The sequence below is a fragment of the Bos javanicus genome, chromosome 16 (genome assembly GCF_032452875.1).
Source record: "Bos javanicus breed banteng chromosome 16, ARS-OSU_banteng_1.0, whole genome shotgun sequence".
Taxonomy (NCBI): domain Eukaryota; kingdom Metazoa; phylum Chordata; class Mammalia; order Artiodactyla; family Bovidae; genus Bos; species Bos javanicus.
In genome coordinates, this window is record NC_083883.1 from 67,719,787 (window position 1) to 67,733,392 (window position 13,606).

At 37.9% G+C, this 13,606-nt stretch overlaps 1 protein-coding gene across 3 annotated transcripts in view; it reads left to right on the forward strand.

Moving 5' to 3' along the window:
• HMCN1 (hemicentin 1) overlaps positions 1–13,606 on the forward strand; it is a 539,309-nt gene that overhangs the window by 288,959 nt on the left and 236,744 nt on the right. For all 3 annotated transcript variants that reach the window (XM_061383493.1, XM_061383492.1, XM_061383494.1), the window contains exons 22-28: positions 340–508; positions 4,945–5,072; positions 7,327–7,599; positions 8,604–8,699; positions 11,802–11,996; positions 13,066–13,196; positions 13,361–13,508. In XM_061383493.1, the coding sequence (XP_061239477.1) occupies positions 340–508; positions 4,945–5,072; positions 7,327–7,599; positions 8,604–8,699; positions 11,802–11,996; positions 13,066–13,196; positions 13,361–13,508 (1,140 nt within the window). The remainder of the gene's footprint in view (positions 1–339; positions 509–4,944; positions 5,073–7,326; positions 7,600–8,603; positions 8,700–11,801; positions 11,997–13,065; positions 13,197–13,360; positions 13,509–13,606) is intronic.

Sequence of the window (13,606 nt, forward strand, 5' to 3'; positions counted from 1 at the left end):
CACGTAGTTAAGGCTCCTGGCAAAGCCAAACCTCAGCTATGTCTTGGTCAGCGCTCTGCCTTGAGGGGTTGCTTTACACATGACACATTCTGAAAGGGCATTTTGGCGGACCTTTTCATTGTGTTGTGAAAGGAAGAGCTGAAAAGGAAAATGTTCTAGTCATTTTCCATTAAGGTCTCACAGTAAATGTTTATGGAAAGCTTTAGATATGTCCCCAAACTTTGAAATCAACAGAATCTTTTTGAAAATTATTTAAGAATGTTAGTGGTCCTGTTTTTAACTTAAAGTGTGCTTTGTTTCAATGTACTCTTTCCCTTCCCAAACCTGTGTTTGTTTTAGTAAGGCCCAGGGTGTTCGGAGACCAAAGGGGACCATCCCAGGATAAGCCTGTTGAGATCTCAGTCTTTGCGGGAGAAGAGGTGACCCTTCCGTGTGAAGTGAAGGGTTTACCCCCACCCATCATTACTTGGGCCAAAGAAACCCAGCTCATTTCTCCATTCTCTCCAAGGTAGGAGACCTGGGATGAATTGTGACACGTGAAACAATCTCTTGGGACAGACGGCTGTTCAGGTTTTCAAATGTCTCAAAAGAGAAAAACACCAAACTTTTATTTTTATTTTTTATTAATTTTTATTGAAGTATAGTTACTTAACAATATTGTGTTAGTTTCTACTGTACAGCAAAGTGAATCGATTTTAAGTATACATATCCCCTCTTTTTTAGATTTCCTTCCCATTTAGATCACCAGAGAACACTGAGTAGGATTCTCTGTGCTATGCAGCAGGTTCTCTTTAGTTATCTATTTTATGCACAGTATGAGTAGTGTACGTGTGTCAGTATTCATCTCCCAGTTCATCCCATCCCCACTTTTCCCATTGGTGTCCATAAGTTCTCTACATCTGTGTCCCTATTTCTGCTTTGCAGATATGTTCATCTGTACCTTTCTTCCAGATTCCACATATAAGCAGTATTATATGGTATTTGATGCTACTTGTTTATCTTTCTTACTTCACTCCATATGATAATCTCTGGGTCTATCCACATCTGTGCAGATGGCACTATTTTGTTCCTTTTTATTGCCGAATAACATTTCATTGTACATACGTACCACATCTTTATCCATTTCTCTGTTGGTGGATATTTAGGTTGGTTCCATGTCCTGACTGTTGTAAATTGTGCTACAGTGAACAATGGGGTGCATGTATCTTTTTGAACTCTGGTTTTCTCTGAGTATCTGCCCAGGAGTGGGATTGCTGGGTCATATGATAATTCCATTTTTAGTTTTTTGAGGAACCTCCCTACTGTTCTCCGTAGTGGCTGTACCAATTTACATTCCCAGCAACAGTGTAGGAGGGTTTACTTTTCTCCAGACTTTCTCCAGCATTTATTGTTTCTAGATTTTTTTCATGATGGCCATTCTGACCAAAGTGACATGATACCTCATTGTAATTTTGATTTGCATTTCTCTAATAATTGGTGATGTTAGGCATCTTTTCATGAGTTTGTTGGCCATCTGTGTGTCATCTTTGGAGAAATATCCATGAGATCGTCCCCTCAGAATGGGAGAAAATATTTTCAAACAAAACAACTGACAAGGATTAATCTCCAAAATATACAAACAGCTCATGTAGCTCAGTATCAAAAAAACAACCCAATCAAGAAGCCCAGTTTTTAAATTTGAGATAATTGATATTACACTGAGCCTACAGGAAACATATAAACCATCTAAATCATTCTTTAAGAGCAGAAATGCTAAAACTGAGCTTTGACATAACTTCCCACTGGTACATTCTACAAGGTAGTTATGGAAACGGTTTGGATGTAGATTTGTATGTAGATTCTTGTTGGCACAAAGTGCGTATTATTTATAAAATTGCATTATACCCAGAGAAGCAATAAAACACAATAGGTTCTCTAATATCAAGGTTTTGACTTTCATTAGGTAGTTTTGTACAAATCTTCTTGACTAAAGCCCTTAAACAAACAAAGGTCCACTGAAAAAACATTTGATAGTCTAAGAGTCATGGAAAGCAGAATGCCAGAGACTTTCAGAGTACAACTTTTGTTGCCATGCAGGTGTGAGTTTAAATTTACCTCCACTACATAAAGCTTCTCTGAAACTTTGGCAGTTTTTTCAGTGGGTCTCTTTGAACCTCGACTTTTTGTTTATAGAATGAGGATAATTCCTGAAAGGATGATATAATATACATTCCATACTTCTCCTCTTGTTCTCAAAGAACGGTATCACTTACTATTTTAACTGAATATCATGCCAGAAGTTACCGGCAGAATAAGAGCTATAATTTCTAGCTATCTTCTCTTGGACTTGTTGATGTGTATAGTTTTGAAGCTATAAATTCATGCCACTCTAGTTCCCCTACCACTCTTGAGGGAAAAAAATAAACAATGAAGAACTATTTTATTATGTCTTTGAAAAAAGTAAGTGCCTTGACATTTCTGAATAGCAGACGTACCTTATTTCAGATGAGGCTGAAGTTTCATTGTTCCCCTTCTCAGTCAGTCTCCCTCCCCCTTCCCAGGAGCAAACATGGCCACAGACTTGATGTGTATCCAGACATACATCCTTAGAGAGTACAGAATATTTTCTCTGCTTTTAATTTTGTTTTCATGTACTTGTTTTCAGTTTACCATTGTAGCGTGTTATCTATTATTCTACTGCTTGCTTTATTGAGTCAACTTGTATCCATTTTTATGCATGTAGATTCAGTTTATTCATTTTCATTACCATACACATATTCTACGTTTTATTTAGACAGATTTCTCTCTTTATGCTCTGGTTTGTGTTTCTACATTTTATTCTTTTTTCCCCCTTGGCTTTAGAAACAAAACTTTTCAGGGAATATCTTTTTATGTCTCTCCTTGTATGCAGATACACGAGTTTCTTTGAGACTTGTACCTAGAACTGCAGTTTCTAGTTAGAATGAATCCCTATTTTGAGTTTTGTAGCCATTGCCTAACTGCCTTCTGAAGGGGCAATCCTGATTTATCTCCCACCTGCAGGAAATAGATGTACCTGGTGCAACAAAACTGACTCAAAAGTTTTTGCCATTCATATAGGTGTGAAATGGTATCTTGCAACTATCTTACTTTTCACCTGACTGAATTCCAGTGGGCCTAGAATGCTTTCTCTTGTTTGTTGGCCATTTTGTTGTTTGTGAATTGCATCTTTAAACCTGCTCCAGTGTTCTGGTGACTTGTTTTTCTTTTATTATTGAATGTAGAAATTTGGGTTTTGTTCTTAATAGCAATCCTTTGTCTCCTGTATGTGTTGAAAATATCTCACAATACTCCTAGACTTTCAAATTAATTTATATATGGTGTCTAGTTCCATCCCTGGGTCAGGAAGATCCCTTGGAGGAGGAAATGGCAACTCACTCCAGTATTCTTGCCTGGAGAATCCCATGGACTCAGGAGCCTGGTGGGCTACAGGCAATGGGGTTGCTAAGAGTTGGACTGAGCATGACTGAGCATGCTAGGACTCACGTACTGGTTGTACAGAATTTTACAATTTGCCTGTAGCTCAAGGTGTTTGTTTCAGTTCAGTTCAGTCACTCAGTTGTGTCCGACTCTTTGCGACCCCATGAATCGCAGCACGCCAGGCCTTCCTGTCCATCACCAACTCCGGGAGTTCACTAAGACTCACGTCCATCGAGTCAGTGATGCCATCCAGCCATCTCATCCTCTGCCGTCCCCTTCTCCTCCTGCCCCCAATCCCTCCCAGCATCAGAGTCTTTTCCAATGAGTCAACTCTTTGCATGAGGTGCCCAAAGTACTGGAGTTTCAGCTTTAGCATCATTCCCTCCAAAGAAATCCCAGGGCTGATCTCCTTCAGAATGGACTGGTTGGATGTCCTTGCAGTCCAAGGGACTCTCAAGAGTCTTCTCCAACACCACAGTTCAAAAGCATCAATTCTTCGGCACTCAGCCTTCTTCACAGTCCAACTCTCACATCCATACATGACCACAGGAAAAACCATAGCCTTGACTAGACGGACCTTTGTTGGCAAAGGTGTTTGTTTAGTAGATCATAAATAAAATTGCAATGTCTTATTGCAATATTTTAAGTTTGTTTTCACATTTTGGATTTTAATACTTCTGAATTTTTATTTTGTATATAGTACTAGTTTGTGCTCTAATTTTATTTATTTTCCCATGTGGAGAGCCACTTGCCCAACACTAGTTTTGAATAGTCAGTCCTTTCCTAACTCTCTGTAACATCACCTCTGATATTATGTATTACATGTTGAGTTCTCATATATGCTCAAGTCTTCTGGTGGGGATGAGAGGATCTCCATCTTTAACTGTTTATCCATTTGTCAGTCTCTGGGCCAATAGCACACTTTATCTGTCTTAACTTATAGAAATCCTGATAGTAGGTAGGTCTATTTGGCCCCTCCCTCTTAAAGCTATTTTAGTAAAGTGAACATAATAACATTTTATGTGTAGATCTGGTCTACCTAACTACATAAGAGGTGTGTGTGTGTGTGTGTGTGTGTGTGTGTGTTCTCAATATATATTTGAGAACTGCATATGTACCTTCTTTTGTTTTTATTTTAGCACATAAAATTTTTAATGAAGCACTGGAGAAAAACTATAATGTATTCAAAGTATCTTCAAAGTTTGTTAAAACATTTGCTTTGTAAAGCTATAACTTAGTAAAGCAAAGAGATGTACAATTATTTGACAATGTCACACCCTTAGATTAAATTTAAATGTGGAAGCAAATTGGTGAGAATATCATACAGAATACATAGGATAATTATGAAAATTTCTGACTTTTAAGGTGCATAGAAATGACATTATAGATTGGAGAATGGTTTCAAAAACTGTTTGCAGAGTAATAATTTCACAGTGAATTGCAGTTGCTTAGGGGAAATTTAAATTCTCCTATTTTATGGTCTGCCCTGTGGTTTCCTTCTCTTAGACACACGTTCCTCCCTTCTGGTTCAATGAAGATCACTGAGACCCGTGTTTCAGATAGTGGGATGTATCTTTGCGTCGCCACAAATATTGCAGGGAATGTGACCCAGTCTGTTAAATTAAACGTCCATGGTGAGTTTCGAAATGAAAGTATATGCTGTCTGTGGACTAGCCACCAGGAAACCTGTTGTCCAGGAAACCTATTATCAGTTTCTCTGATAGTTATCCTCAAATTGTATATGGAGTAATTATACAAAAATTTTCTAAAATCTGAGACTCACAACTTTCTTTCATTTACTTTGAAAATGTTATCTCCTATCCATAAACAACTTTCCCCTTTTTCCTCAGGTGAACAGTATTTAAATTTTGGATCTAAGTTTTACTAGATGTCCATCCACAGATCATGTATAAGTATTGTTGATACACCGTAAAAAAAGAAATACGTTTAGGAACTCCCCTGGTGGTCCACTGGTTAAGAAACCACCTCCTAATGCACAGGACATGGGTTCAGTCCCTTTTTGGGGGACTAAGATTCCACCTGCTGCAGGGCAATTGAGACCCCCCCCCCCACTTTAGAGCCCATGCTCTGCAACTAGAGAAAGCCCACATGATGCAATGAAGACCCAGTACAGCCAAAATAAAAAATATATAAGTGAAAATAAGTATATTCATTCTAAAAAAAAAATCAGTATATTCATCCTTTAAAAAAAAAAAAAGAAAGAAATGCATTTAGACTGGTAGCCTTTTGTGGAAGCAAATGCTCAAGGAAGGATTTAATAGCATTTAAACAGTCATTTTCAATGTTTATGGAGCTCAGTCACTGAAAACATTCTGCTCCTGGAGTTCTTTAACTATTTTACAAAATTTTCTTGGTAGTCTGCTTTCTTCCCCCAATTTGCCATAGTCTAATTACTCATTCATTCAACATATGCTTAGTGAGCACATATTCTAAGCCCTGCATTCAAATAAGACAAGAAATTTTCTCCCATGGTCTTGACCTGATTTCACTCTCAGATCAGTCACTACTCTAGTATCCTCTTGACTGTGGGATATAAAATCCACTGAGAGTTCTGTTAGTCACTAGTTCTAGGGTATTATGTAAAACCTACCCTCTTTTATCTTTAATGTTTTTTTCATAAAATATGATAGTAATACAGACATATCTTGGAGATATTATGGGTTTGTTTCCAGAGAATCTCAGTAAAATGAATACAGCAATCAAGTGAGTCACACGGATGTTTTTGGTTTCCCAGTGCCTATAAAAATTATGTTTACACTATACTATAGTCCACTAAGTGTGCAAGAACATTATGGCTTTAAAAACAATGTACATGCATTGAGCATAATACATACAGTATTAATTTTAAAAATATCTAATTGCTGCTGCCAAGTCGCTTCAGTCGTGTCCGACTCTGTGCGACCCCATGGACTGCAGCCTACCAGGCTTCTCTGTCCATGGGATTCTCCAGGCAAGAACACTGGAGTGGGTTGCCATTTCCTTCTCCATCTTATTGCTAAAAATGCTAAACATCATTTGACAATGTAGGGTTGCCGTAAAACTTCCATTTGTAAAAAATTGCATTATCTGTAAAGTGCAATAAAGCAAAGCACAGTAAAAGTAAAGTGAAGTTTGCCTGTACTATCAGCTTAAAAGATTGTTGCCAATGAAACCTTTAGAATATCTTGGTTAAATATTAAGTTTTAACAAAAGGACAGAGAAATCGGGTTTTTCAGGGATGTAAAGTACATAAATTCTAATCATATCTTTAGGAATCAATTTGATTTTATAGTTCACAATACGTGTATGTGGAACCTAACACTACTTTTGATAAACTATCTCATTTACATTTCTGAAGGAAGGTAGATAAAGGGAAATAATAGAAGTTCTATCTTGATTTTCTCCTCTGAAATAAGTGAACGCTATTATGAGAAATAGTTCTTACTGTCTGGTTAAACCTTCCACAAAAAGAACAGAAGCTAAGAATCCATGAGAGAAACACTTTTTTACTCTATTACAGAAATCAACTGGATTGGCATTTTAGAGGCTTTTAAACCTTACGTTATTTATGTAAGAAATCTGACATCCTTAAATGCTTAGTATTCCTCGAGTTTGGAATGAGAAGTTTAAATTCATTCTTTCCCATAATCCTTGCAGTGCATTGGTACTGAAGAGGTTATTTTGCCTGGGTTAGCAAGGAAACAGGCCTCACACAGTATACTGAATTGCCCTCGATCACACAGCTAGTAAGTGGCCTGAGCCTGGGTCCCCATCCTGAGATGATTCTACTTTCCCATGCTGTGTCTTGGTGAGGAGGTCTCATTTAAAGTGAAAAAAGGAAGGAAGTTTTTAAAACCTGGATTATTAATACTCAGTCATTGTTTCCAGTGCCTCCAAAGATACAGCGTGGCCCTAAAGTTATGAAAGTCCAAGTTGGTCAAAGAGTGGACATTCCGTGCAGTGCTCAAGGGACACCTCTTCCTGTTATCACCTGGTTCAAAGGTGGAGGCGCCGTGCTGGTTGATGGACTGCAGCACATTAGGCATCCAGATGGGACATTAAGCATCAAACAAGCGGTGCTCTCAGATGCTGGCATATATACATGTGTCGCTACTAACATAGCAGGCAGTGATGAGACAGAGATAACACTACATGTTCAAGGTGATTTGGGTCCTAGGAAAACATATGGATGGCGGGGTGGGGAGTGGGGGAAAAACCCTGGAGTCTCTGCAGAAGATACAGTCTTGCTTAGTCTTGGATCACTTTCAGAAGACTTCTGTATAGCTTTATGACTCTCTAGTTATCTTTGAAGGGAAAATGATTCCAGAAATGAAATGAAACTGTATGTTAGTAAACTGTTTACCTTTGAAAATGGAGTTGCCGAGGATGGTGTAGGTAGTGCAAACAATCCTAGGGAAGTACCCCACCCACTAGTTTTGGTTTGGAAGAAATTGTGGGCACAGTTGATTGGAGTAGGATTTACCTTAGAGTAGTAAGGGATTCAACTTTAATCCCTAGAAAGTCGAGGTCCACTGTTCCCTCTAATGATGGCCTATATTGAAGGTTTAAAGATTAATCTTTGGGGAATTCCCTGGTGATCCAGTAGTTAGGCTCCACGTTTCCACTGTAGGGGGCACGAGTTCGATCCCTAGTTGGGAAACTTAAGATCCCACGTGCCACAGGGTGCACCGCCCCCCTGCCCCGAATTGGTTAATCTTTATTCCTTTAAGCAACAAGTGTTTATCAAGTTCCTGCCAGGGGTCTGTCGTGATCTAGGCGGTGAGGAGAAGACAGTGACAGGGGTAAAAGCCCTGGTCTCATGACCAGTTCTGTAAGTAGGCAGAAAGCAAGCAGGCAAGTGAATAAGAAATAACAGATTGTGAGATGCGCTTTGTAGAAATTTAAAATAGTTTTTATTAGACAACTCCCAGCAGTTGGCTACTGTAGACTGTATTGTCATGAGGACTTCTCTGAGGTGATGATATGTATAGTGAAACCTTGTTGGCTAGAAGGAGTCAGACATGTCCAATCAGGAGGAAAAGCATTCCAGTAGGGAGACTACCAGTGCAAAGGCAGGAAGAGAGAAGCAGGTGTTATATGTAGCCTCAGAAGAATTCAGTATTGCCTAAGGAAAGCCTGTGATAATGCATTTATTTTTCTAATAGAACCACCTATTCTGGAAGACCTAGAGCCTCCATATAACACTCCATTCCAAGAGAGAGTGGCCAACCAACGCATTGCATTTCCATGTCCTGCAAAAGGTGTGTACGACTCGGTCACATGGGCATTGGCATAATGTTGTATTGTTCTAGAATTCTGTATTGAACCCCAGGCATCATTAAATTCTACTCATCAGTCCTTGTTATAACATTTGTGCAAAATGGAAACTAACACTTCTTTCAAATAAGAACTCTTTAAATTAGGTATTCTTCCCTCCAGATGTTTTATTTCCTTTGCTGGAAATACCTTCTGTTCTTTCAGACTTGCCTAATCCGGTATGTTTTCCAGTTCATGCTCCTTCCTGTTACTTAGTTCATTTTATTTCTGACAAGATTTCTTTTTATAATGTGACAGAGCTATTCAAAATATTGCATATTTATCTCAGTCAGGGGTATAAATTAGGACCATACCCTTGTTACTCTTCTTTTCTAAAAACTCCTTTCTAGATTTATCCTCTACTGATAATTCTGGAGCCAGGTAGTAACTTGGCTTCCTGATGCTTGTCCAAACTCCTCCTTTCCCTGAATTTCTGGGCTTTCTATCCCATCATATTTCTTGGCAGGAGATGGTTATTCTTTCTCCTCCAAAGCCTATAAAAAAGGTTATTATCACCTTACCCTGGATGCCCAATAGGTGGCCCAAAATATTCTCTTTCACATAATGGTCATCTGCAGTGACTCAAATGAGTCTGTACTAATTCTGGCAAAAACCAAGCAGTATCCTTTCCATCATCTGCTGGAGGAATCCATGCTCCTACACGAGCCTCTTAGTCGTCGTTCCTGGAGACAGTGGAAGTTGAAGGACCTTACAGCTCTCTCTGTTTCTGCAGCAAGATTTTGCATCTCTTAACAATATCTCTCTCATCAATGATTATTTTCTACCAGCATTGGAAAAAAGGTAACTCTAATAAGCTCTTCAGATATGTAAAGAGTTGTCAGTAACTATTCCTAGGGTCAATGATGGCTTCCCTGGTGGCTCAGTGGTAAAGAATATGCCTGCAATGCAGGAGACATGGATTCAATCACTGGGTTGAGAAGATCCCCTGGAGAAGGAAATGACAAACCTCTCCAGTATGCCTGGAGAATCCCCACGGATTGAGAGCCTGCCAGACTATAGTCCATGGGGTCTCAAGAGTTGGACACAACTTAGCAACTACACCACCACCACCATTCCTAGGATCAGTGGGTGGTGGTGGTAGGCAAGGCCTGGAGAAGAATCCTTGAGAAAGGTAGGTTCAAGTAAGTTCTGTGCGTGCTCACTCTCAAGGGCCGCTGAATCCCTGACTTAGAAGCTGACTTGAATGTCCCTTTTCCAGTTTGATATACAACCTCTTCCTAGTTTCCTAGTTCACCTGGGATAGAATTCTTGTGTTAATTTAAAATTGCTGTGTTCAGTCGCTCAGTCCTGTCTGACTCTCTGTGACCCCACGGAGTGCAGCATGCCCAGGCCTCCCTGTCCTTCGCCACTTCCCAGAGCTCGCTCAGACTCTTGTCCGTTGAGTCAATGATGCCATCCAGCCATCTCGTCCTCTGTCGTCCCCTTCTAGCTTAGTGCCTTTTCGTTGTCTTTGCCGTGAATTTCATCTTGACCTGGTTGTTCTACCATTGAGCAAGTAAAGGTAATACAATTTATTTCTTATGCTTGTGTAGTTTGCTTTTTCATTTATTAGCTTAACAAACATTAGTTGAGAAGTTTGAGGAGTCCATAAAGGAATAAGTAGGATGTAAGGAAATGGTTATAACCCACTTTTATCCTTGGCAACATGTGCAACTGTAGTCCATGAGTTTTATATTCTCTTCTTCATCAGTCAGCATCTTCCAGTGGAATATGCCACTACTTTTGTTTCATTTTTCCCCATAAATGTAGTCATTTTTATAATTGAGTCATTAATAGTCAAGGTCATTTTTGTAACACTTTGACTCAGTTTGAGTTTAATCTTAATGATACATTCTGTGTATTCGTGCCATTTGCGTACTTGTCTTTGATATATGACCATTCTCCATTCTTTGATATTTTTATTATGCTTTAAGATTATTAGCCATGTCTCATACAATATATTGATTTTATTTAATGTGCTTTTATTTTTTATATAAATTAAGTAAAATGTGAAAGTACTTAGAATACTGCCTGGCACATTCTTTGCTGTATAAATAGATTCATATTGTAGAGTTGTTCTTGCTGCTGCTGCTGCTGCTAAGTCACTTCAGTCGTGTCCAACTCTGTGTGACCCCATAGACGGCAGCCCACCACGCTCCCCGTCCCTGGGATTCTCCAGGCAAGAACACTGGAGTGGGTTGCCATTTCCTTCTCCAGTGCATGAAAGTGAAAAGTGAAAGGCAAGTCGCTCATTTGGGTCCGACTCTTCGCAACCCCATGGACTGCAGCCTACCAGGCTCCTCCGTCCATGGGATTTTCCAAGCAAGAGTACTGGAGTGGGATGCCATCGCCTTCTCTGATTATAGAGTTAATCTTTGTCTATTTCCAGTATGTCCTTTTGGCTCCATTATGCTTTTTAAGATTTTTTTAATCACTTTTATTCATATAACTTCCATTCACTCTGTTGGTCATAAATAAATCCAGGAAAGCAGTTCTGCTCACTGCTTTCTCAACTTTATTTTCAGTATAAAAGCTCAAGAATCAATCTATGCCCTCTCTTTAACAGAATAGGATCCCCACAAGATGTGTGAATAGTAGATGTTCCTCATCTCTGCTCTATCAGGACTGTTTAAAATGTGAATGATGAAATGTCATTTGTGTTTGCATAATCTTCACTTTCTGTTCCTTACTCTTCCTTTATTATCACCCCAAATCTCTGCCTATTTCTAGTCTATTTAACTAAAATAGCTTTTTCCCTCATTAATACCGTGAACTCACTCAAGAAAATGTTTTTCTTATTATCATCTGACTGTCTTGATAAAAACAACTTTGATCAAATTCTACACTGGAATCCTTAGATCTTTTAAAACCAGTCAGGAAATAGAGAGATGACATACCATAATCTCTGCAAAATTCCATATCTTGAAAGTACCTAAGGATACATAGTATAATGATGAGAAATTTTATTTTTCCTCAAGATAGTTGATATTTAATAGTGATTTCTAAGTTTGTTGTAAAATATCACAAAGCTTTAATTTCTTTCTTAGGTACCCCCAAACCAACCATCAAATGGTTGCGGAATGGTAGAGAGCTGACAGGCCAAGAGCCTGGTATTTCTATATTAGAAGACAGCACATTGTTGGTTATTGCTTCTGTTACACCATATGACAACGGGGAGTATATTTGTGTGGCAGTCAATGAAGCTGGAACCACAGAAAGAAGATATAATCTCAAAGTCCATGGTAAATACAGATAGTCATATAACTGAATATGTAACATGTTCAAATTCCTTTATATGTTTTTCTTTCAGTGTAGTATCATTTAATATTTACATAAAAAGACATGTTATCAATTTAAAAACTAGTAGTCTAACTTCATGTATTCATTTGACTTAAAATTTCATATAATTTTTTATTGTGATTTTACATCACTGAAAATTCAAACGGTAGAAAAAGATACAAAGTCACAAGTCTCCTGGCCCTGAGCTAAGCAATCTACTTTATCCTCCCTATGGGCAAGGAAAGTTGTTAGAGGTGTGTGTGTGTTTGTGTGTATCTTCCCAGAGATATTTTCTGCAAAAATGAAGAAATACGAATATATATTTCATCCTCTTTTTTTTTTTACATATAAGAAGAATTTATAGTAGACCATTTTATCCATTACTGCATACCTTGCCTGTATCATTAAATACTCTACCTTAGAAATTATTCAATATTCCTAACTCTTATGTATGCCTGACTAGGATCCCACTATACCATGACTTAGCTTTCTATGATATTGATGATGAACATTTAGTTAGGTACCACTTGTATACTGTTTTAAGTAATGCTTCAGTGAAAATCTATGCTTCAGTGAAAATTGTGTACGTATGGCTCATGACGTATGCATGAGTCAAAGAATACATACACTTAAAAATTTAATGGATATTGTCTTCCATAAATACTGGGCAATATTCATTCTTATCAGCAAAGTAGTCCCACTTAACTTGAGACGAGCCGTTTGCATTTTGAGTGGTATGTGAAATAAATAGTTTCTCCCTTAAATTTATCCTTAATACATAACTGAATTTTTTTTTAATTTTTAATTTTTCATTTTCAGTTTTAATTCATACCTGAATAGTTAAAGTAAAAATTTAGTGAGTTACTTATAAATATATTGTCAAGACTCTTCATTTCATAATAAAAGCTTTGCTTAAGTATGACCAACCTTTTCTAGCTATCAAATATCTCAGATTTGCTTTCCAAAGTCCTTTGTAAAGGAACTATATATAATATTTATTTTAAACTAACTACAGTTCCTCACTTTTTACAGTTCCTCCAGTAATTAAAGATAAAGAACAAGTAACAAATGTGTCCGTGTTGGTCAACCAGCCAACCAGTCTCTTTTGTGAAGTTGAAGGTACTCCATCTCCCATCATTATGTGGTATAAAGATGATGTTCAGGTAAATGGAGATGTCCAAATATGCGTACATCTTTGCCTGTGCCTCTGAAATTAATCATTCAGATGTGACTGTCTTATTAATAGCAATATAAAATTTTTGCTTCAAATTTAATTAGGCATTTTTATTGGGATTGGAAATAACATTGACCCTTTTGGTCTTAAAAGGTGACTGAGAGCAGCAGTATTCAGATTGTAAACAATGGGAAGATATTAAAGCTCTTCAGAACCTCTCCAGAGGATGCAGGAAGATATTCCTGTAAAGCAATTAATGTTGCAGGCACTTCGCAAAAGCATTTTAACATTGATGTGCTAGGTAAGGAAAATATTCTTTTAAAAAACTATGATTCAGATGTGTTTTATATAGCATAGCACTGACTGTATTAAAGAGTTAAAGAGATGAAAATTTGATAG